Source organism: Phallusia mammillata, chromosome 7, assembly GCF_965637545.1.
Source record: "Phallusia mammillata chromosome 7, kaPhaMamm4.hap1.1, whole genome shotgun sequence".
In the NCBI taxonomy this organism is placed as follows: Eukaryota; Metazoa; Chordata; class Ascidiacea; order Phlebobranchia; family Ascidiidae; genus Phallusia; species Phallusia mammillata.
In genome coordinates, this window is record NC_137258.1 from 1,049,639 (window position 1) to 1,074,998 (window position 25,360).

The window sequence follows — 25,360 nt, forward strand, 5'->3', positions numbered from 1 at the left end:
AAACCGGTTTGTCGCACGCTTTAAGAACTGGCTTCTAGAACGCAGGTTGTATTTTTTCATGAACCTTTTTTTTCCTTTCTCGTGTTTTTATCAATGTGAAAACAAAATGTCATTATTTTCGAATCCAAACAATTTTTTTCCTAAATCTGTTGCAAAACCATAAAGAAATCGAAAAAATTCAAAAAAAAATTGAAACCTGTTTAGGCGCTGAAGTAACAGGTTACATGCATTTAACGAAAGGGAAAGCTGGTGGTAACATGCAAATTTGATGGATAAACTTCGGTGTGTGTTATTTCAACCTTACAGCCACGACTAAAAGTTCCGGTTTAACCCGATGATTAAGCTCAGGAAGCAGGAAAACGGCCTAAAAGCAAATACCTCCAACTTTTGCCACATAAGTAGATGGAAAAGATCGTTTACGATTTGACATTTAAATTTCTAATTTGTAGCTGTGCCATTAAAATCCGCGATGAAATAATAAGATAAACTGATATTAAATACCAAGACGCGATAGAAGAGATAGGGCAAGTTTTGATAGTTCATTATTTTCATTCATCTTTAATTCACAGAATGTTCGAACCAATGTGAAATTCGCAAACACTTGCAGATTTGTGGAACTTTACACTAAGAGGAAATGTCTAACAGCGTTTTTTGTCAAAGTGCTACCTAAATATCATGTGGAAACTGCAAACAAATTACAACTAAACTCGGATAATAATCAACTGTGTTAACATTTGATTTATGTCAAAAAAAGGTTTTAAAAATTATCTAAATCATTACAGATGATAAAAATATCAGGAGAAAAACAAAATAAAAACCGTTTGAAAATAAAAACGAACAAAGTTGTTCTTGAATAAGATTTTCTTGCAAAATATTGTTTAATATTTAAAGAGGAACGCATCTACGATTTAGATTGCACGTTCAAGTCTAGTATTAAAGACAAGGTTCTTTATGTTACATGCAAGCAACAATATTGCCGTTTTCAAACAGGTTCCAATACCGATTTGATGGGAAAGGTGTTGTTTGCAGGTTATTGACTCATCAGTAAAATTTTATAGTTGCGCATTTTCTTGCCTTAAGAAGCAATTAGTTATTTTCTGGCGACTGCAGCAACGCCAAACCAAGTTTAAAAATAATTGCATACCAATGTTACGTTGTATATGCGCTATAAATACGGTGTCATTTACAAAAAAAATAATGACTGCTGTCAACATTTTTTAATGGCGCTTGAGGCATACATATCAGGTATAGACATGTTTTTATCACACAACCTCTCCCACTTGCCTATATTCGGCTTATTGCACTGTTGTGGTCCGCACCCCGCTATGGCTACAAGACACCAAACACAAACATTACAGGAGCCACCCAGCGTTTCATAACAGCACACCACAATGTGGTCGTGACGAGCTCTGTGATTCACCTTCATCAAAGCACAATAAATTAGACGCAAGTAAAGGTTCGATGACATACAAAGATTGCTGGTGTATTTATTAATGACGACGGTGAAGTTTTACGCCGCTATTGGTCGAGGTTGTATCCCAAAACAGGAAGTCGTTTACCGATAAAGTGCTTAGAATCGACTGAGAAACTATTGCAGGCATTTGTCCAATTGGGATTTAGGTTTTCACCAACAAAAAGCTTATTCCAATACTGAATTTGATCAGTGAAAATATCGTAAGCAAAATTATCGAAAAATGTCAAAAATTATTGTTGTACAAACTTTAGAGTGTTTTAGCCACAAGGTTACCAAGAAGATCACGTCTGAAAAGTTTGAAACACGTTTTAACTTACCTGCCACAGGGCACAGGAGAAATATAATATATTTAACAGCACGTACAACATACAGCAAAAACGTTTCTGCAAACGTTTTAAAAGTTTGGTCAGTTTTCTAACATCACAAATCTAGGTTAAAATCTGCATGACACGAAAGTAGATTAAATCGTCTTTCTTGGGTCGGTTCTCAAACATTTTGGCATCCAAAAAACAAATTACGAAAAACAACTGATTAGGTTTAATCTAGTCAGGTACCGGTTCTAGGTAAAACCTCGCCAACCCAAAAGTTTTTATCATATTGTCAATCAGCGCGTCAGGTGAAACGTGATCTGTTTCGGGTGGAGTCAAAGTCACGATTAAACCAACAACTCCAAGGTGCGAAAAAATATTTGCTACACTAATTACGTAATGATTTTGTGAACACGAAATGTGGTTTCCTTCATAATTCCTATTAAGGAACGAGCGTTTTCCGAATGGGTAAATATTTAATTATTTCGTATGCATGTTTAGTTTTTGCTTTACGACTTCTGTGTTAAAGCATTTAGCCTTTTCATAAAGCAAATGTTTTGTGTGCATTATTTTGAATTGTGTAGCACAAAAACTTATCCTACAAATTTCTTGTGACACTTAAGGCAAATCAACTTGCAAGTTAGGGCTTTTAAAGTCGTGGTAATAAACGATACTTTGTTTTACCTACAGTACAAACACAGACCCCCATTAAGAAATGCAAAACAGTTCATAATTTGAAGCCGCGATTCACCATGAGTGTACATTTTCCTTTTTTAAAATCAACATTATTCATGTAAAGTAGATTCACGACATATTTCTGCATGTTTGACAAATGGAACCGAGTTCTATTTCGGTTATTACGCAATATTTAAGTGCACGGCGCAAAATTGGTGCCTTGCTTCCCATAATTTTATGTTTACAGCAAGAGCGAGACACATTAACGCAATCCGTTTCCGAGAACGGGTGCAAACCACAAGTAATGGCCGGAATTCGATGAAGTGTGCTCCGCCAAACTCAACCCGCTGACCTCATGTTTGTGATGATTATATTTGGAAGCTTGCAGCCACTTATCTGCTGTTTGTTTTCGTGCCCAACCCCAAAACACTTTGCATTGTTCTACATCGCCGTTTCGCAAAAGATTTTACAGGGCGTAGAGCCCGAAACGATGTGAAAATAAAGATCGTTTGCATTCCGCCAAATCGAGCAAGACTTACGTCAACAAACAAGTTTATTGGGCGTGAAATCTTCTGCAAAACCGCAAGAAATCATTGAAATAAGGCTGGCTGTGCTTGTATTAGCTGTGTTTTGAAATCACAGTGCGGTCAGAGGAACAACGATGATGTACAGGCCACAAATCGAAAGTGCTCGTCCATAAAAAAGCAATAAATATGTAAGGCGCGCTGTCTGTACAATAAAAGCGGGCATGCAAAAGTCTTCATCGTAGGAAAGCTTCAAGTTATTTCATGAAAAGGTCTTTGACGTCATACTACATGACGTATTCAAAACTCGACGTCAGGAAATGGCATCATTTTGCTAAATGCAAATGGCGGAATAAAAGGGAGTGTTGAACCGTTTCTAGGTAAATTTTACTTCGTCAACTTAAAAAAGGTAAAAAACGTCTCGAAACTACACGAATATTCGCAAATTCTCGACACAGATCGTGTATATATGGAAATCAACGGGAAATAAGTACAACCACCAATTCACATAAAATTATCATTTCCCGTTGTATCCGATAACACAGCACATACATGAAAGCCGAACTTTAAATGAAGTTTTGTCTTTTCTAAAGCGTTTGGTGCAAAATTGATCAAACCATCGTGTAATTATCTAAATGTGTATGACTTCGTTCAACGTGGGAGCGAAACTAAGTTTTCGGGTTCTCACAGGAACATGGGTCGGTCTGGTAGTGTTGTTCAGATTGGGGAGAGAATAACGATAAACCTTCGTTGGTTTGGCAGGGGTGATCGCGTTACAAGTTAAATCGAACTTGTTGTTTTCCATCGTACAGCGGCTATGCTGAGGACAGCTGCCTCGTACGGTAGCCCGGCGAGTTTGCAAACCACGAGGCAACTTATCGACTGATGACTTCCTACTGATCGGTGTGGACACAAAAGTAATGTCAGACTGCTTGGAGAGCACAGAGATTTGCGAAAGGCGAGCTGCTCTCTCACTGGCGACAACACTCGAAGTTTGGGAATCGCTCGAATCAAGGGCGGGAAGAGAGTCATTCCTCTCACTGTAGGCGATTCCTGATTCCACATCATCAGAACTTTGCTTGGGAAGTTCAGGATTGTTGCTTCGACCCAGAGAGAAGATATTTTTGTGGTTGATGTTCTTGAACAGGAAGAGCCCTAGTTTCCCTTTCCGCCCTCCCAAAGTGGGTGTGGGCTCCACGATTGTAAAACCTTCAATGGTTGCTTTCGATTGACTGCGGCTTTCCTGCCATTTCACCCACCGCCTTTTTTCACGCAATCGCACGCATCGTCTACAAGTCAAGAAAAACATATTTTCTATTTGAATAAGGCATCAAACAGGCAATAACTATAAATCATAGCACACCAGGCTCATTAAAGGCGGTACACCGAATCAAGTCGGTCTCCCAAGCATTCCCATATGGCAAGTCACGAAAAAAATCTATGTTATAACTATATTTTAATTATTTGAGTATGTTCTGTGGCTGAAAACAACTACAAAGAACCAAAAATGAAGCGGATGTCAGGACTGAAGTCTAAAGGTCATATAGAAGTGGGTCTCACCTAAACACCATGAAGCCAACCGCTATAAGGACGAGAACCATGAGAGAAGCCACAGCAATTCCGGCAATGAAGTCAGAGTTGATGTGATTGTTGTTGTTGCCAGAAACAATGAAACCGAGCTCGGTTGTTTCGCAACGGACGCCTTCAAAGCTTTTCGGGCATCTACACACGAAGAAAGATTTGTCAAAGCTTTGGAGGAAGTTTGGTAAAAACAATTTAGGATTTTGTGTTTGAAAATTAAACAATTTTAACACAGGACCACGTGTTATGAGAAGATTTGTATGGTTTCATTATGAAAGAATCTCGAAATTGGGCCTTTTGGAGCAATAATAACAACAACAATTGTCAAAAAGTTGGCAAAAAGATTTCACTACAGAAAAGTTTTCTGCAAGTTGTGTTTGTTCTCAAAACATTTTCAATCCGAGTTTAATATATTCCAAAATAGTACTTTTTATTGGCTATCTGTGGTGCGCTTATGGTCAACGCAGTGTTAGAAAACATCGTCAATAGAAACTTACTGGCAAACTGTGTTGTGTTCGTCAATCTTTCGACAAGTGCCGCCATTTAGACATGGACAGCTGTTGGTGTCAAGTAAGAGTCCAAGAATGGGCCAAATACTTGAAGTCACATTAACATCGGTAGTAGTGGTCATCTTTGAGCTAAAATTATAATGGAAAGAAAATTAATACTTAACTTCAATTACAAAACAGCACCGACAAAGCGACAATATTCAAATCCCAAACATCAAAAAACAGTCAGTAATTACACGGGATTTCCAGGAAAACGGAAAAACATGTTGCGTTACTCGCCCAACCCTGCCGCCAATTTTCGTGTCGTTGGACTTTGTTATTGAACACTTACCGCAAGGTGATGTCAAAGATTTTAATTTAGATTTATAAATTTGATACGCGGGAAACCCGGCTGATTTTAATCTAAGGCAGAACGAGCAGCAAATCAATTATATTGTCACCGCTGTTGCGATTTAAGCGGGCTCCACAATAAGACCCAGTCATGTCTTATCTTCAAACAACATTTGCAGATAAGTTTTAGCTTTGTCGTTAGTTTTAACATCGGCTGAGGTGTGAGCAACACTATCTGCGGTGATAAAACGGCACGAAGATATCATGTTATGTACGTGTTCGGTTTTTTTCGTGGGCGTGTTACACATAAACAAACTGGACCGACGATTGAGGCGGAGCTACCGAACGCAACTCACGATGAACGAAAGCGAAAAATCCCCCTTTTGCCACACACGAATGTACGGAATTCCGCATATAACACCTTTAAATCATAAACACTATGTGAACGATTTTTTTCAGACATCCTACAGAGCTTAGAGGTCGTATGCACATTCTTTAATGTAAGACTTTAGGCAGGTAAAAGTTTGTTGTTTTAGTTTGGTGCGCACAAGTAATGCATTGTATGGGCAATTTCCGTCAATATGCGTTCACCTATTTCGCCTTGTATAACAAACAATGTCACGCATTAGAAACACACGTTAATATTTTGCAGATTTCTTTCCGATTTAAAATATTTTTACATGCACAAGTACCAAAAGCATCACAACAAACAATATCTAGCCTTATACAATTAAATCTGTTAAATTCAACCAACCTGATAAAAAAATAGCAAAAATCCAAAACTGCGCAGATAAACTGTATTCAGGAAATCAGTGTATGAAGATTGCAATTGTTGAGAACGAGAAAACACCGCGATCTACTCAACAGCGAATTGTAACATGACGGTTTATGATCTGGCGCAGGGATTTATATACGCAACCGTGTAATCGCCTTTTTCGCGCGGATTGAAAGTCAAGGTTAATGCCTTCGTTCTGGGAAATCTTTGCCCGAAAACGGCGCCCGTTCGATGATTATTTTTCCAGTCAGTTTGTTTGTTTATTGGTGTAAAAAAAGCTGTTAGGTCATGGCTGCCCACAATCGTAGGAATTCGGGCTAATATTGGGTTAGACCTAGACTCCGCTACTTACATTAAGGTATGTGATTATCAGTCACTGCAATTTTAATTTGTTTAAAAACGATAACATGTAGTTGCAAACTTTGACTTATTCGTTTTGGTCAACCTTTCATCGGTAGCCTAAGTTTGTACAATGAGTTCCACACAAAGTAAAGAATGTTAACGTCTGAACGTTGCGCAGCTATTTCCGGCTTGGTGAATATTTTAGCCGAAGTGCTGCTACGATTTTGCCCGGCGAAATAAACTTAACTTAATATGATCTACATAAGGTAGCCTATATGATCCAATAATGAGGTTGGTATTTTGGCTAAAACGTTTGATTAATTCAAGCCCAACGTTCACTAAATTTGTGGAGTTTTTAGACTTTTTTGTCGCATTGTAACTATTGGCGGATTCAACGCAATCAGTACAAAGTTAAAAATATTTGTGAGCGTCAAGGTCTTAAAACTCGCGAACACCATTTGCGAATCATGTGTCTTGGCCTACTCGGAGCTGAGAAACTATTACGGCCAGGCCTTGTTGACATCTAATTTGCATAAACGTGGCTCGTCTTATAATCGGTCGAACAATTCTGGCAGACTTTACGAAACACCGAGTCGTATTATTTAACAGGCAGGCGCCCACAGGACACGTTGGAGATAACACAACCAACTATAGACTATACAAACTAAGTTTGTCAGGTTTCTTCACATTTCACGTCTGCCTTGCCGCAAGACCGGTGCGTCGGAAAATTCAACGTTGCAAGCCGGCCAGGAAATTGCAAAACGTTTTTGTTGGTTTTACGCCGTGCGCTGCAAATTATGGGGCAACTTTCAGGTGGCATTAGTTGCTAATTATAGAAGTTATGCAATGTTGCTATGCGATTGTCGCCCAACGTTGCTCACACACACCTGCACAAGTCTATTAACGGATAAAGCAAATGACAGAGTTTATATTTAAACCCAGAAGTGACAGCTTTAACCCACGACGCCAACGCATTTCGAATTCCTTGTATTTATGATCTTTTTACTTGGGATTTTAACATTTAGTTACAAGATAAACTTGCCAGATATCAATTTGAGTGACACAGTAACAAACATCGGTCTGTGAAAGTCACGATACTGGAAAAGTCGTTTCAGGTTTAACACCTTTTAGGACAAACAGTCGGGAAAATTGGCAAATACGGTGAACTTTATTGGAAGCCCTCAGGGCACGGAATATAAAATTCCGATCATAATATTTTCGTTTCCCCTGCTTCAAAGCAAATTTAGTTTCTCGTCTTGCGATCTATGTTCTGATAGGAAAAACGTTATTTTGAATTTTTAGGGTAATTATCGATGGTTTGACGTCATGCGATTCAAGTCCCCTCTGAAACTTAAAGATGTTAGCCTACATAAAAAAAAAGTTTGGGCTAATTTTATATTTTGTAGCAAGAAAAGTGAGTAGCCTATGTTCCGTTTCACAACAAAACCACACATATCCAAAACTTACGTCAGCCGTCGATAAAGAAAAGGAGAAATAGTAAGTTGGTTAATTTTGTTTCTGTCTGCAAGAAATGTAAGACAACGAAACCTTTCTCAAAAACAGAAGCTAAATAAGCAAAAATTCAGCCGCCATTTTTAAAATCAGATGCGGTACACGACCGCCTAATTTTAGCCGTGAAGATCGTGTAAATAGGCCTACAGTGTTTCATGGTACCGCAATGAGAGTCGGCTTTGTCTCTTTTCATTGTTCTACTATGATTTTTATGCGTTCCTTACTGTTTGTTCAGAGCGCTATTTAAAAATAATGCAACGCGTTTTTTTTTTGCCTACTCACCACAACTTCTGTAGCTGAGGTTAACTACATAACCGTGCCGCAATGAAGGTTTGGGTTTTGTAAAAATGTAACCAACCCTGATTTACAGGGTCATTGCAGTTAGTGAGTATATACCTACCTACCGTCCAATTCTGAGAAAACAAAAATAGCGATTTGAAGCTGGATCAAGAAAAGATAAATGCTCAACCCTCAAAGATAAATAGTAGAGCCTAGCACGGGCCAGCTCTTGCGATGCATATTTGATACCGGTGTATCACTCGAACACGAAACTCCACTTAATTTGCAGGCGGTAGGTTTGCTTCGCACCGACCGCACGATCGGGAGATAGCGCAACAAGCAAATCGCTTAAGTGAAACAGTGTCTGATGATGTAAATCCGAAATACAACTACTTGACAACATATTTATGTGTACAAGTAGCCTATCTAATAACAAGCGATAATTTTTAACCTGAAATAATAAAAAATGGTGGTTTTGCAGTTGTTGTTTTCAATGGGTAGCCTATGTAAAACAACCCAACTTTGGTAGCATGTGCATAAGTTTTCAGCCCAATCTTTCTCGGCGTTCGAACATATTTTGCACCGCAAAAAAAATACGATCAGTGAAGTTGAAAGCAAAAAAATAATATCAATTTTTTCCACTCGATTTCTGCACTGCAAGATGAGGAGAAAACGTTCTTGAAATTTTGGAGGACTTGTTCACATTCTTCGTTCAAAACGTTTTTTTTTTTCATCCAATCCGTGCATGCAAGAAAAAAACCTCAATTAATTTGTTGTATTCTACGCAACAGCAGATTATAGTTACCTTGTGTAGGGAAGAAAAATACTTACTACATGATGGAAGAAAAAATACTTTTGGTGTCTTCAATTTTGCTAAGTTGCAAAAATGATGAAGTTAAATTGTTGTTATTGCTCATGCTATTTATTTACACAGAAAACATATAAAGGTAAGTGTGACGTAACAGTTGTGGTTTATTCTTCTCTGTCTAGGTAGATGACGTTGTTCATCGTTCCAACACCGTTTGTTACAGTCGCCTGAAAAACAATGGTTTGGAATAAATCGTATATATTCTAGAAAAAATAAAACAATCTTAATCACGTGTAAAACAATTTTTTTTTGAAAAGTTTACGAAGAAAATATCCTTATAACTGCAAATAGAATTAAAATATTAATAGAAGATACAAGTAAAAAAATGCATACATTAATAATAGAAATAGAAGCCAATAACTTTGGTACAATCATTATGCCCTTAATTATGCTTAAATTTCTTAAATCTGGCCACAAGGCAGAAAAAAATTAACAATAAAAAGCAATGTCAGAGAAACATTGAATACAACCACAAAATTAACCAAACTAGAAACAAGATTCAAGCCTAATTACCAGACCAATATCGCTAAGTCTATGTTATGTAGACAATGCCAAATTCGTGGACACATGTTATTTTTTTCCCGGAGGCGATTGTTTGGCATTTCAGTTACCAAATGGCAACAAGTTTTTCAAGTTGCGGAAAATTTGGCACGGGTATTCTTATCTATGATATGTTACAACACCCCCTAAGCATGAGTAAGTTTGATTGAAAGGTTGCAAATACGCGAGTTGACACAAAATTTTGTCAGCAATTAAATCATACCATCCCACGTAGTAAAACTAATTAGGAATGTTAGAATCATCATCATCATTCAACTTAGTCGACATTTAAATTACTGTTTATACTGGGGGATAAAAGTGTTGGGGATAATTATATCGAGGATAGTCATCAAGAGCTGATATACACTCGTATAATGCACACCTGCGTCTGTCTGCTGACGAATCGGAAAATTATCTTTGATGCACAAAATAACAGAACAGTGATAGCCACTTACAATTTGCACGACATTTGCGGAAAGGAGATTATTATAACATTTTACAATATGTTTGTCACAAAACAAAATCTACAACATTTTGGAAATAAGAAGTTTTGCAAGAACGACAACTGCTCTACTGCATGCATATGAGGAATAATATATAAGCTGTTGCTGCCAGGCATAAAATCAAGTTTATAAAGCTCTACTGGCAATTATATTTTTGTACCGACGTTTCGACGTCCCATACAGGCTGCCTTCATCAGGGTAAATAACAATCAGTCGGTACAAAAATACAATTACCCGTAAGGCTCTATAAAGTTAATAGAAGGTACAAATTTAACAACTTGCAACCCGGGTTATAAATGTACAAAGCGTAAAAATGTGATTTTTTTTCTTAAATTCGGTTTTGGTGTTTGAACGAATGATTACATAACACTTTTAGGAGGACCTAATAAAACTAACCACATATATTGCATGTTTATTTGATATTTCCAGTTACCCAAGTTGGCACCTTGATAAACTTGGTAAAATTGCATTTAAAAGATCATCGCTGTTGTCGCACAAGCTAATTACAGTGGGCTGACAACAGTTTGATGGATTTTCCTTGTTCACGCCTCGTATAGTGAAGTGACATTCAAAACGATATTTTGACAAGGTTTTTGAGACCTTTTAGAATTCCGAATTCAAGGTATCGCCTCAACTGGCGGTTTTGGTGGCAATTTGGGTGGCGTAAATTATAAAAAAAGTTTATGCAACTTTTTAATTTAACAGGAGCCCCAGATAAAGTTTGTAGATGTGCAGTGTTTTTTTGCCAGTAGCCTAATAAATAATTCGTTTAAGCAAATATGGCTATTTTTTGGTATTTAAATGAAACACTTGCGGTCTCTTAAAACTACTTAGCGGTCACCCAAACCAAACCTTAAAAAAAACCTGGATGTGTCAATAAATTGCAAAATATTTGGATTCGGTGCATAAATTTACAGAGTACTGTTTTGTGGCTAACTAGAAAAATCAGTTTCTTACTAATGCTATATTTTGGGAAGTATAGTTTTGATGATTTCATTTGATAAGCGACATAATTTATGAAACCGTGAAATGCATAATATTCATTGAGTACAACTTGGAAATAAGTGTTATTTACCCTGATGAAGACGACCTGTATAAGACGTCGAAACGTCGGAATAAAATCACATTTGCCAGAAGAGCTCTTCAAACTTGATACTATGCCTGGCAGCAATAGCTTATATATTGGAAATAATTGTCATTAAAATCTTAAAATAAGTTCGGACCATAATCGCTCAAGTTGTTATATAACTCCCTTAAAAGCTTCAGTTTTGTTTTTAGCGCAAAAATGTCGGTAAAAGTTCACCTAATCTGACAAAAGATTAAATTCCAGATTTCTAGGCGCATTGCAACAAGCCTGAAGACACATTCCACGGGTTTATGCTGCAAAGGAAACTTGCAATTACCGAAAAAGTCGTTTCTCCACAAACCCGGACAGCTATGTTCGATGCTCGGAATAGAGGCAACAAAATTCTAGGTTGTTTAAACTATACAGTGTTTGACAGGTGGTAGCACGGCAATGTGTTTAAACGCCACAAAATCACCAAGTCTCCGAAATTTGCGGGAAAACTCCCAAAAGTTTAACGGGTCAGACGATAAAATCCTTTGCGATGGAAATAAACTGGTGAAGATGCCGAAAAAAGTTCTTCACCTTGGCGGTTTTGTTTTTCCACCCAGTGCGATTGACTTCATTTTATCGCGGATAATAAGAAAATAATGTTTTGATATTTTAACTTGTTCGTTTGTTTCATGGCCCACCGCGTTAGGAATGTGACCGATTTTTTATGACTTAAATTTTAAGGATAATATAAACGTTGTTTGAATATTTTGACATGACATCTTTTTTTCTTGCTAACAACAGGAAAAATTGGAATTTTTAATTAATCATAAACATAACTGCCGAAGAACTTGTGTATATAGTGCACAACCTGTATTCTATACACACCAGTTCTTTGGCAGTTATGTTTGTGATTAAATTACGTTTCAAAAGTCTATGTGTAGTGTTTCTATGTAATTTTTATCATATTAATAAGTCGCATACACAGTTAGTATTGGTACTTTAAACATATTTCACTTTGGGAATCGCACGTTTTTATTCCTGTCAATTCAGCCACAGAAGTTAAACTCTCACAACTATGTCGGGATCACACTCAATTCATTCCTAAGACCCCAAACCACCAAACACAAAAACTTCAAGAAACAAGTTCGTTTGTCACCGCAGCCAGAAATAATACATATCCTCTATTATGGTAACATAGAACTGTGGTGCGCATGATAAACTTGTAGAAACCTCTGGGAGTAACCGCTGTTGCTATGGCGACAAGCGAAACAGATGATCGACAGGACAATATCTAATACCCGGGAAACTTTAACCAAATTGAGCAAAAAATCAATTTGTGTAAAACATGACGACGTTTCGACAAGTGCTATTGCGTCGTTATGTTTTACACCAATATACTGGTTCTGATTTTTTTGCTCAGATTATACAAAACTGTGAATTAAGTTTAACCATTTTCTTTGAATAGTTTATGCCAAAACTTGGTTGTAGAGCGGGACAAAAACTGAACTTTCTGAAAATTGAATTCAAAAGGGCGTAGAAAAGTGCATGCACTTTAACGGAGCCATAAGGGGAACGCATAAACACAAGAGGTTCTGGAAAAAACACACCTAATATTTTCGGATAGAAAATTGTCCTTGCGATGATATCAACCGTTCGCGAATAAGTGCGACCGTGAATTCTATAAATAAGTGAGCAGTCCTATCAATCACACAGACGTGAATACGAAAACACACCCCTTAAATGGGTTTAAGCGTGAAAACGTGAGATGATAACAGTTCCAGTCCCGAACGGACATCGTACAAATTCCGTTCACAGGTCGTACGCCAAACAAACGGCCTTCAAAATAACCTCTAAACCAGCAACAGGCGCGAGAACGGCTAAGGAGAAAGGTACCGCGGTTTGAGATGAGGTGATGTACAAACCACGAAATATACGCGTGCAAGACCTGCTTACCATGTCTGCTGATGTGAGCCACTCTGAATCGACGACAAATTTCATTTCAACGCTGTGATCGTCATTACTCGAACTTAGGGGAATATCACTTTGCCATATGTTCTCCTCCCTGTGAATTGGAAATAATCGCTCGTTCAATTTGCATGTATACTTGGCACACAATATATTATGGTTCTTATATACAGACAAAAAATGCATGGAAAAGCGGTTTGAACGTTACGGAAATCATAACGGTATTTTTCAATCACGTCAAATAATTTACTCATATTTAATGCACAGCGAATGTATTTAATGATGAAAATCACGGCCAAAATAGACGTAAAAGCGACATGGTTTGGGCCGCTCTTTTCATCATTAAACTTATGAGCATATCCGTATATAGTGTCCCAAGGCTAATTTATTGTTGTTGTAATACCTTTTGGCGCATTTACGTCTTTTTAATCAAATAGTAATAAATAGTCTAATTAAAACTTTATCCGTACGAAGAAGTAGTTTTTTTTGCGCCTAAACAACCAGTAACATGTAATATACCAGACATACTGTTAATTTTAGGGAGACAAAATACGTTTTTGTGGGTTCTAGCACGTTCGTGCCTGACACAAACAAAATTTATATCGTGCCGCACATAACCCTTAACCCACATAAGTATTAAACAAATACATTTAAACTGAAGAGTAATGGGGAAAACAAGTTTATCAGCACTTCAAGTTTCTATATCAGCGACGACGTGAAGGGAGGGGTGTAAATGTTTTTCAGATAAGCAACCACAATTGGGAAAGGGATACGAAAATGACACCCAATATGGCAAGTGTATTTCAAAATACTGGGCGTTTGAGCGGTAGCTATTAGTGATAAACATCTTGAAATGAGTAAGTAGATGCAAGTTCGCATAAACATGAAAGTCCCAGAAAGTTAGGACCGCAAAAATACAATAAAGTTGTTCAAGTAACGGTGAGAACCTGATGAAAATCGGCAAACGTCAAAAGCACGTAAGGCAATGGTTAAGCCAGTGGTCCCTACTTTTGCTTCACATACCTCATAAATGTTTGTTCTTAATACATGATAATAATCATTGTTATTCAAACAAAACAGCAGCGATTCAACAATTGGCAAATTTCACATCAAAACTTTTAGTTTTTGACGACTAAGCGCTTTATACGTTTATTTTTGAACATTAAGAACTTTGCAGAACATGCTTATATCAGGTGAATACAACCTTGCTGCGCCGTTTTAATCGTAATACCAGGCTTAGGGTCGTCCAATTTGCAAACGCATGGTTTAGAAATACAAAACGTGTTTAAACATCTTCAAATTAAAGTAGTTAATTGGGTACACTATACACGGATCTGTTCATAAGTTTAATGATGAAAACAACGGCCCTAATAGACGTTATGCTGTTCAAACGTTTTCGGCAAATGCTCATTAGTAATATGAAGGGCCACATCAGCTACCCATGAGTCACGAAAACGATTAGTTAATGTTTTACATTTTTTGTTTGCAGTTATGTAAAATAGTAAAATACAGAGACTAATTTAGTGTTTTTCACTCTGAAATATTCTGCGTGTGTAAAAAAAGTTACAAATACAGTAAAAATAATAATTGTCATCATTAAACAGCCAATATATGTCTTAAAAACTGTCCCAGTCGCTAATGAATGATTGTAATCATAAAGATTTGCGAATCAACTTTAAACTTACGGGTCAACGAGTTGAAGAGGTATGAGTTTGTCCCAATCCACCCAGGAGCCAGTTACTTCTACCCTGTCTGCTTCACCCTTCCATGTCACTTTACGAACGGCATCTGTGTTTATGAAACAATAATCGACAGTCACGTAATGTTCAAGTAACTTTGCTTCATCTAAACTCGCGGTCAAAAGCGCTCCGAGTAAAAACTCGTGCCTCCTTCGATTTAAAACACATTAGTGAAAGGAATTTGTCTATCTAATTTCTAACAGCATGTGTACGGTACTGTATGTGGGTAACGTTAGGTTAGCATTTTCAGCTGTAATTTTTCCAAAGGATAATGTGGGGTAAAAAATCATTCAATTTACAAAAGAAAACATTAACAATAAAATTATGCATTGACGTTGCAAGGCACATAATAACCAATCAAATATTTTCGCTTACTGGTAGTTTTAGTTGATTGGCTGCTTATAACGAGGTAGTTTAAAAACAAAGTGTTTGCTGGTAAAGGAAATTAATACGGAAGTGAAAACTATCAACAGACTTTATAAAAGGTTCTATTTACACGATAGGGCAGCGCAAAAGAGGCTCTAATTTCGTTGTTTGTTTTCATGTGACAGGTGAGCTTGGGGGTGGAATAAGGCAAAATATCAAACACGTTGAAACATGACATGTAAACTTAACGCAAAACTTCTCCACCCACGGAAGGAACATCAGAGCAAGTTGCAAATATAACTCAGTAAACTTTAAGTTATTTATTTCCTACAGCGCAGGCCTCATGCACACGGGAAGGCCAAAAGGTCGAGTTATATAATGCATGTTTTATTTGTGGTTTAACCCTAAGGTAATTTATTTGCACAAGAGCGGCTAAACCGTCATTTCAGCACCGACGTTCCGTTGTCACTACGCGATTAAATTTGTGCCGTGTCAAAAATTCTTCCAACTCTTCCTGAAGTGGTCACAGCGTGCGTTATAAAAAATGTCAAATGTACCTTTGCGCATTTGCCTACACAGGAGAAAATCCTTTTCACAGCAGAATATGCGTTAAGAAGCGTGAGTCACCATAACAACGCGCACAACACTATAGAAAGTAAGTGTGACGAAATTTGCGCTAATTTTAGTGTTACTGTGCAAATTAAGTGTTTTGCGTAAGATCAGTGTTGCCAAAAAACATATTATTGATGATATTTTTATTGATTCACACGAACTTACGAATTTCTTTTGTACATGATTCGGACTGATTCACTGATGATTCTTGAGGGTTTTCCGTGTTTTCAACCTGAAACGGAGAAAACAAAAGTTAAAAACAGATATTTTTTTGAGAAATCGCAAAACAGGTGTAGTAGTTTCAAGTGAAAACACAAAACATGAAACGGTTACAATCACAACCGTGGGCAAATCATGCGGTTTATTGGACAATGCCACACACTTAAACCGTTCAACAGATGTTAAGGCTTCAAGTCTGTTGCAGCGGAAAAGTCAAACAAAGAAATAAAATGTGAAAAAATAAATTTGAGAAAAAAACAAAGGGAACTTTGTAAATAAATTAGCACTGTATGCGTTACTCGCAGTGATGTAAAAAGGCATCGGTGATGCCATAGAACCGAATGGACCATACACCCCCCCAAAAAAAAATTCTTTTTACGTTGCTTATGTATGGTATTCTGGGGTGGCATTTCAAACAGACTAACCTATGCCATAAAATGTTTAAGCTGGATGCGCCGTTGAAAAAAAAACTTATTTATGATTAGAATCCAAAACAGTGTCAATTTTTATGCACTAATTTTTTATGCAACCGTGTTTCTTTAATATTATTTTGGGTTTGTCTGTGTCCAGGCTTAAATAAGTTGGAAATTAATGAGCATTGCAACGAAGACCGAGTACTGTATTTTTGCAAACGTCGATCTAACGGACGATTAATGTATGAGGTCAAAGGTTAACAGACCAAGACATCGATTTTTCACGGTGATTAAACGCCGATCAGCGCCATGTAACACACAACGTTCCATGTAATGCTTATAGGAAGCGGTGGAGCCGGTATACCGAGTTGTACACTTAACAAGCGATCAAAATGTGACACGAACCAGTAAATCCGCGTGAAATTTCAAGTCATGTGCGATTTTAAGTAGTTACTCATACTGATTGACACTGTCAGCGCCACTGGAAATAAGTTTGGCCGATTTGCGAAGGTACACGTGTTTCCAAAACATTTTGACAACATAGAAACACTGGACACCAACCAATACAGCAGTAAGAGCATGAAAACCTGTTTGCTGTAATGCACATCTGTTATTTGAGACATAAGATTTATTACATACTTAATTTGTCAAAAACATGCAACAACCTTCAAAGTGCCCTTAAATGGAATTGAAACTTTCAAACACAACTTTTAGTTAAGATTTCATTATCTCATCTGCCAATGTCTCATAGCATTTAAAAACGGGATTTTTTACACAAGCGATTAACCATTTTGCGGTCGTGTACTTGATACCGGCGATTGGCGTGTGTATAGCGATGGAGCGCCACTCCTGTTCCTGTGTAACTGTTTACTGCCCGACAAGCAATCGAGTATTTCACCTGCACACACGATTGGCGAGTTAATTGCAGTTTGATGGCAAGCGCTCACAAAATCGAAAGGTAGTTCGTGATTGTACTAACCGCACAACATAAGAAAAGCGCAAATGAAAGGTTTGATCTTTAGTAAACCTGGTAATGACATTGGCCCATGGTGAAACCACATGTGTCAGAGGATGTCAAAATGTTGCAACATGAAAAACACAGTGGTATATTGTATGGCAAAATTTTTCTCAAAACTAGCAACAGTCCTGTGCGGTCACAAAAGAAAGTTAGTGGATTTGGAGACCTAAATGTTTCGTATAAAATAGTGCATGTAGTTCCAACACATTGCTTGATAATGTTATCTAACATTGTATGGTGGGCTACGCATTAGGGGTAAAACCTAAGCGAATTTTATATTTAAAAAAACTTCTGAAGCCGCCAGGACTACTTTTAGAATGAAAGTTTACCCATTGACAGGTTATCATCGTACAAAGCCGTGTATGTACATAGCAAGCATCTCTATCTCATTAGTGTGAGGGCAATTTATCACTATAAGATCAATGTATCGTCTTTACCACGCTTACCAGCACCGGTTCTCGACATAGAACGTTGAAGGTTATAGGCCCAAAGTTTCATTGCGTGTGGTTTGGTAACGCCTGCGCCCGGCGAAAATCGGTTGCAGAAGTGCCTTACTAAAACGCTCCCTTATTAAGTGTTCGGGCAAAGCGGTGCTCTCGAAGATCAGAATGTTTTAACGGGTTTAGCGTTACCACAAAGACATGTGCTTTTAAGTAAAGTTTTACATTTTTTCCAGGAACATCACCTTTTAGTCTTTAACTACCCAGAAATGCTACCATTAATACCCACAAACACCACATTTCCAACAGTCAGTTTCAGAGGATCAATGCAAAATTGGCGTCACAACCTCTTGCAAAATGGTGCAGCTCATGCAACAGGGCAAGTGGGTCAAAGTGCAAAACGTTGTCACGTGACAGAAACCAACGCTTGTGATTGGACAACACGCCTGAAAAACGATCTTGATGCATGCAATCGGGAAATCACCTTCTCAACACCACTGATGACGTTATCTGTGTTTTGTATGGGGTTTCCGGCTTTATGTGACAAAACTTTTAGTTCGATTTCATCATTGCTGACGTCAGACGGGCATGTAATCTCACTAGTGGTCGCAATTTCTCCTGAAACCTTGTCTTCTTTTCCCATGATGCCGTTCTCGTCAGTGAGCAAGGTCACAGAATAAGCCTGACCCTTGTGAGGTATGTCATTGGTGTCAACGTCTTCGTAGCCCGACCGTTCGCCGTTTGTCTGCAGCAAATCGTTGGCAATTGAGTCCTTGTTCAAAGCCACGTCGTTGGCTGATAAGTTAGATTTATTGCGGACTGGATATTTTGTGTTATTGCAATTGACAGCCGGGTCATTCAAAACTGCTTTTTCGTTGACTGACTGGACACAAACTTTCTCGTCGCTTGCCACGGGATTGTGCTCTTCAGCGGTGTGCGGAAAAACCTGACTATCAGCGAAAGTTTCTTTTCCGAAATGGCTTTTTTGCACCACGCTCTTGCTCTCAACGAATTTGGTACCGGGGTTATCAAGTAACGTGTTAACAGCGTTGGTTTCAAAGCCAAAATCTGTCTCCAAATGACGTTCGACAACCGGATTTCCATTAGAGGTAGGCAAATTAAGGTCTGTTTGGACATTCGGTGTACAGATTTCTGTTGGGGAAAATTCTTTGGTGGGAACGACACTTTCAGTTTCCTTGAAAACAGCGACATTACAATCAGCAACGTCAACTTTCTTAATTGCTGAGTCATTGTTTTTCGCTCTCGTAAGTGAATTCTCCTTGTCGGAATTCGGCATAACATGCACACTTGGAGGATTTTTGATATCGCCTTGACGTTGTGGTTCTTCCTGAACATGCTTTGAAGCGCCATTCTCGACATTTTCTCCTTGAAGCACCCTTACTTTATTCGCAAAGTCGCTCATTCCATTGCCGCCTTTTGAGGTGCGGGGTGAACTTTTATTTACAACATGCTGAAGAGATCGCCTGCCCGATTTTACAATCGTGTGCAAATCGCTGTCATCTCGGCTCGGCGAACTTTCTCCATTCAACCCTGTGTGGTCTTTTCCCCCATTCTCTGCGCCGCTGTTAAACTCAGAACACAAGTTATCGCGAAGCGCACAGCGAAAGAAATCTCTTCCAGGGCGTTTACTGTCATGGCATTGTCCATTAAGCCTTTCTGTGACCTCCATTTGCCCTTCGTTCCTGCTCTGATCAGATCCTGTGGTCGCGTTTGAGCATTTTTGCGCCTTGTCAACAGGGGTGTGCTCTGAAGTACAACCTGCTTGCTCTTTTTGCGCCAGAGTACGATGTCTATCCTGCGCTGTATTACTCAACGATTGCCGGTTGTGATTCTCGCCATTGACGTAAGTTATGTTGGGACAAGGCGTGTCGGGTTTGACGTTGCCAGGGATAATTTCTGCTTTAATTTCTTCTCTGATGTTTTTGTAAGATTTGCTGACACCGCAACTTCCGATTGACGCAGCTCCCTTCAAATTGTCGTCAGCACAGGAAGATTCACAACCGCTCTGTATTTTGACAAATCGTCCATTTTCTTTCCCGTTATATTTGTGCCCAGTGCAGGCTTTATCGAACGCGGCATTATAAGATGAAGTGTCAGTTTTTGTGGGTGTGCTGTCGCTTGATTCAGTTAATAACATTGTTTTATTTCTACTTGCCTGGTTTGTAGATGTAATTTCTCGAAAAGTCGGCGCTTCGTCAGTTTTCAAAAGCGAAGTCCCACACGGATCTGCGCAACAAAATATGGTAAACTGATAAATTAGGCTAGAAAATCTGTACTGGGATGAAGCCTTGGTTGAAAAGTGACAAGTCGCGTTTTGTATTTAACATATTTAATCGCAATGAGGAAAATATACCAAATTATTTGCACACAACAAAAATTTCGTTCAAAAAATTAGTTTTACCAGGCCTATATGCGTAATATTGAAATTACTGTATATGTAAAAGATGTGATTTGACTAGTTCTACATTTTGTTTTATGTTACCTATGGGAATAAATAGCCCTCAAAAAGACACAAACTACCAAGGTCTCCGTAACACCACTTATAATTCAAAAATTTTACAATTTGTTTCATACAAACACAGGGGAGACTATTTTGAAGTCATACTTCTTTGTATATCGAGATTACGTAAGGGAATAAAATGCCCTCAAAACTAGACCCATGTATGGCGACAGGGCGTGGTATGGACCACCATGAAAGTTAAACTGTAGAGGGATTGCGAAAACCTATTTGTTCCGTTGTACGTGACAAACTGCACAAATGTGAGAAGATAAAATCAGAGCGTTGAACCGAAAACCGAGCAAATAACAACATAGTGAGGTTCGCTCAACCCAGACCATAAAGTTCATCTGTAGTGGATTGTACACGTGTGGCATGCTTAAAGAATGTTCCAATATAATCACATGCCAACATAAGTATTTTAACAAACTTTCTAATATCTTATTATACAACCGTATTCTCGGGCCAGTGGTTATTAACCTGCAGGTAACGAAACCCAAATGGGCAATTTGACGTTTATCAAGGTACAACCGCATCACAGTTTTTACGTTTGTAATGTCATCGTGTTGTGACGTCATAGACGGTAATTTCAAGTTTGTGAAAATGTGGTAAATGCAGTTCATCTGGTTGTTCGAAGGAGTTACAATAATAAAAGGTTTAGAATCATTGTCTTTGGGGTAAAAACACAATGGACAATATAAAGTTACCTTGACAGGAGGATGAGCGGTTGAAACAGTCGGATTCAAATTCATCGGTGGCCTAAAAAGACGAGGGGCTCGGTGATTTTGCTTTATACGTACGAGCAAAATTGAAATGTCAAAATTTACAATTCATAAAAATTAATGTACAATTTAAAAATTTAAAAAAATTGAAAAGAGTGTGTCGAATTTTTATGCACGTTAATGGACAAATAATGGTAAAGATATTTTTAACCAAGCAAATAAAAAATAACATTTTAGGTCATCTTGCGAAATCGTAAATTTGATTCCAAATTCAGGATTAAAGAAATTGCAAGCAACATTGAAGTATCCGATAAAAAATGATAAAACCAACAAAGTATAACTTTTTCGATATACTAATAAGATTGTGGGCAAACTGCTCAATCATGTGCAATTTTTGTAATTACAGGTAGCGTTTAAACGCAATCGCACATGTCGACCTACAAACGACCTCAAAAACGTGAGGTGTTCTTCTCAATGTGTCGTGACAATGCGCACGTTGTGACAGGTCAAAAAACACAATTGCGTCATAATGCGTCGATAGTTTTGCAACAAACCTTCTCTATGAGGGGATGATTTTCAGTGTTGGTCACCGTAACTTCCTCTGCCACGTATTTTCGTCGAACCACGCTCTTTGTCTGCAGAAAAAAAAAGTTTCCCGGGTGTTATGGAAACATAAAGCGGTTTCAACAAAAATGAGTTAGTGAACTACCAAGATCGGAAAACTCGAATGTGCACTTTTGAAATACAATTCAATTGTTAACAATAACACTTATTACATTGCATCTTTTCTACATAAACTTAAACACAACATTTCAGTGCATTTGAGTTTGTGCAAATTAGTAACCACTGATTGATATAGTTATGAGGCAAAGTAGCTAATAATCACCCAGAAAAAAACTCGTAACGTAATGTGCAAGAAAAAACTGTTTACATCTGCAACAACGGGGGTGGCGTTAATTTCGGTTCACATTGCGACTAAACCAAGTTAAACGGGGTCAAAGGTGGGACAACAACAAACAGGGACGCAAAATGGCGAAGTGGGTGCACAGGATAATATCACAGAACGGAACTTATTTCGGCAGTGCGGGCGCAAAGGACCGTATGCAGGTTAGTGCGAGCACTTAACGCCAAATTGCTGTTGTTGCAACGGATTTCCGACAACCTAACACCCCGGCCTGTAAACAGTGGTCAACCTGGTATGTCGGTGTGAAGGAGAAACACGCCTCACAACAAGGAACTGGACATCACCACCAAAAGGGATCGACTATATTTAGAAGAGACCAGCTGGCGATAACACTCAATTTTATCTTGGAAAAATTTCCGGCGTTTTTGCCCCTGGTTAAGTGTGTGTTTCAGGTTGACATGCTATGACTCTTGGACGCGATTTAAAGCGTGTTTGATGAACTTCGGTCAACAGGATACGTTTATTTCTAAAAACGTCAAAATTGCTCGCAATTCGGAACAGGAGTGCGTGCCGTTGATGTGTTTTTAGCGTCTCAATTACTAACGCAGCAACGCTTGCTGGTGACCACAAGCACGCAACGCGTACGAAAAATCCATATACTCCAAAAATATCAAATTGAAGGTCAAATTTTGCTCCAATAAACCGACCTGCACTGCTGGTGGCAATGCACTTGGTGACGAGGATTCACTTTGCTCGATTTCGGGGAGAGGAGCAAGGTGGAAAAATCGCAAAACGGAAATTGCGATACGCGAAATAAGAGATCCCATTCTTAATGTTGGTGATCCTGCAAAAAAACACGTGTTAAAATGTGTACATGTTGTTAACTTGTTATACATCAGTAATAATAGTTTTCAACCACGCAGTTCGGGTTTTTAGTTTTTAGTTCCATTAATTTCAAATCTAATAAACATGCTGTTTGGAAAACCACACACAGAAATATTTTAACAGTTTTTAGAACGAATTAAAATCCACAAAACCTCATACGTACCTAACATAGTTTACTTTACCACGCAAACTGTACTCCTGGACTTTTTTAATGGCCCGTAGCGCCCACTTACAGGCGTTTCGCAAAATTATATCGATTGGTACGCAAGTAATTCGATACATTAGATCAGTGGTTCTCAACCTCTCATGCACCGTGCCCCCCTAAACCTAACTTTCGTGTTTGTAAAGTGCATGATATATCTGGCTGAGTTGTTTTACCAAAAACAAACCTCGATGTAGACAAATCGCGAGGAAATAGTCCATTAAATTAGGAAATTTTGCTTTTGCAACACACGCTTAATTCTGAGCATTATTTTGGTGGAGTTTCATAGTGAGCCTACACCCGTGGCCCCCCGAATACCTCTCGTGTACATTATTATTTTTTTTCCTTTTTTTTTCTCGGGGTTCGAACCCAGGACTACCCCGGGGACGAATCCCGATCAGGTTTTTTATGTCTGTATATGGGTCAGGCGCGCCGGACCATTCGGCCAAGTTCCTGCCCTCTCGTGTACAGTATGCAAGCAATGAATTTCTCCGCAAATCAACAACGTCATCTAGAGGCGATTGAAATAGGTTGAGGACGATTGATATCAAAGGATGGCGGCTATACCTACTGGCTAAACGGATCAGAGTTGGTAAAGGCCTGAAATTGGAGCCCGAACCTGAATTGTTGTTGATAAGCCCGTTTAGGCCCGAAAGTTTGATTGACAGGAAAGACCAAGACAATGAACATAATCTACAATTGGGTCTTGAATAAAGCGTTTTTGGGCTGTTTGGCATAAGGTCAAGTCCAGTAACTGGCTACTTAGCTAGTTAAATTCATCCCTAAAAAATACTGACACAGAGTGTAAAGTCGGGCCCAAATCAAACCCGTTTCTTTTTTGAAAAAAAAGCGAACCGGCCAGAAAAAGCCCGGCGTATGATAACGGCATTGGTTTTATTGCAAGTGAAAACGTGAAACCACGAAGGAGTTATATATGACTAAGTTACACTGTAATTTTAATTACAGACCATCCTGAAACCAAATAACCTTAACCGATAGAATTTTCATAAGTTTACAGTTTTTCACAATACTAATTTTCGCTTCAAGTGTATCTTTGCTCACTAAACGGCGTTACTAAGCGTGCGTAGCGCGCCTTTTGAATCGACCGATCTGTGTGGAAGGTGAACGCCTTTTAGGTGGTAAATTCTGTTTTAATTTCACTAAAAATTGTATTTTGCTTGACTGGTTCGTTCGTAAATAGCTGAATTAGGGACTACATCGTAGGTATTCTTTCGTCTGTAAACTCATTTTAATGCGTGAGCCTTTAAAATCGTAACCAACCCAAACATTTGCTTGCAAGTACACTATTTGCATCACCTACAATGTAGGTGTAGGTCCTACATAAATGTTACTGCGAGCCTGTTTAAGTTTGGAACAAAACGGACAGGCTTCCAATTTGTCTAAAAATTAAATATATTTCCAACCACTTTTTAAATGCTAACAATCTCAAAGGCACCAGACATGAGTGTTAAAACAATAAAGTTCGACCAATGGCTTTCATCATAGGTGACAACAATTGTCAAGGTGTTTTTAGTCATTACTTAAAATATAGTCATGTGGAACAATAAACTACCAGTAGACTTTGCATGACGAAAACAGATGCATTAAATGGTATTTAAAACTATTGTATCTTTTACTAGGAAGCGTTTTGGAGATTCAAATTAATGTCCATAAAGAAACAAATATTTGTATGTAAGAAACAAATATATAAACATAAGACGCAATTGAGAAACTCACCTTACTGTTACAGCATAATGGAAAGATGACAAGGCTTAACGTGTGCACAAATACAAGGTTAAAATTAAAGATTTCAAACACATAAACACATTTCTTTATTCTGCTTGTCCGATTGCAAAATCAAAAACTAAACTGCCTAATTGCAATTATTATGTGCATTGTTACGCAACTAACAAAAGTGACTTAACAATGCACAACTTTAACTGACTTGGCCTGCTTTTGCTTCAACACTGGCAGAAACGTTTAAGAAATACAACAAAGTAAATCTGGAAATCGCGTTAATTAATTTTCACAAATTCCGCTTTCTCCTTGAGGCACTTCCCGCGCTTGACTATTGAACTCG

General features: G+C 38.2%; 2 protein-coding genes across 3 annotated transcripts; both read right to left on the bottom strand.

Moving 5' to 3' along the window:
- Positions 1 to 2,992: 2,992 nt before the first annotated feature.
- Positions 2,993 to 7,765, bottom strand: LOC145239594 (uncharacterized). Its single transcript, XM_080102955.1, has 4 exons — positions 6,156 to 7,765; positions 5,060 to 5,200; positions 4,542 to 4,703; positions 2,993 to 4,270 (listed from the first exon to the last, which is right to left on the bottom strand). Exons 2-4 carry the CDS (start codon positions 5,191 to 5,193, stop codon positions 3,613 to 3,615), a joined length of 954 nt encoding a protein of 317 aa, XP_079959081.1. The 5' UTR covers positions 5,194 to 5,200; positions 6,156 to 7,765; the 3' UTR covers positions 2,993 to 3,612.
- Positions 7,766 to 9,209: 1,444 nt separating this feature from the next.
- On the bottom strand, positions 9,210 to 25,254 carry LOC145238663 (uncharacterized). 2 transcript variants are annotated; one of them, XM_080101903.1, is made up of 10 exons: positions 25,018 to 25,243; positions 22,901 to 23,037; positions 21,844 to 21,924; positions 21,275 to 21,326; positions 20,226 to 20,296; positions 18,534 to 20,075; positions 16,125 to 16,191; positions 14,928 to 15,030; positions 13,231 to 13,339; positions 9,210 to 9,344 (listed from the first exon to the last, which is right to left on the bottom strand). In XM_080101903.1, the coding sequence occupies exons 2-10, from the start codon at positions 23,018 to 23,020 to the stop codon at positions 9,282 to 9,284; spliced, it is 2,208 nt and encodes a 735-aa protein (XP_079958029.1). In that variant the 5' UTR covers positions 23,021 to 23,037; positions 25,018 to 25,243; the 3' UTR covers positions 9,210 to 9,281. The 2 variants fall into 2 exon arrangements, with proteins under 2 accessions (XP_079958029.1, XP_079958028.1); XM_080101902.1 differs by having other exon boundaries at positions 18,534 to 20,296; positions 25,018 to 25,254.
- Between the last annotated feature and the right edge of the window lie 106 nt (positions 25,255 to 25,360).

What these genes read in the sequence shown, in the direction of transcription:
- LOC145238663 (XM_080101902.1), bottom strand. Translation starts at nt 23,020, where the DNA reads ATGGGATCTCTTATTTCGCGTATCGCAATTTCCGTTTTGCGATTTTTC. An exon ending in CATTGCCACCAGCAGTGCAG is followed by an intron (nt 21,925 to 22,900) that starts GTCGGTTTATTG and finishes TTTTTTCTGCAG; the next exon opens with ACAAAGAGCGTGGTTCGACG. An exon ending in ATCATGTACAAAAGAAATTC is followed by an intron (nt 15,031 to 16,124) that starts GTAAGTTCGTGT and finishes TCATAAACACAG; the next exon opens with ATGCCGTTCGTAAAGTGACA.
- LOC145239594 (XM_080102955.1), bottom strand. Translation starts at nt 5,193, where the DNA reads ATGACCACTACTACCGATGTTAATGTGACTTCAAGTATTTGGCCCATT. An exon ending in GAACACAACACAGTTTGCCA is followed by an intron (nt 4,704 to 5,059) that starts GTAAGTTTCTAT and finishes CTTCGTGTGTAG; the next exon opens with ATGCCCGAAAAGCTTTGAAG. An exon ending in GTTGGCTTCATGGTGTTTAG is followed by an intron (nt 4,271 to 4,541) that starts GTGAGACCCACT and finishes CTTGACTTGTAG; the next exon opens with ACGATGCGTGCGATTGCGTG.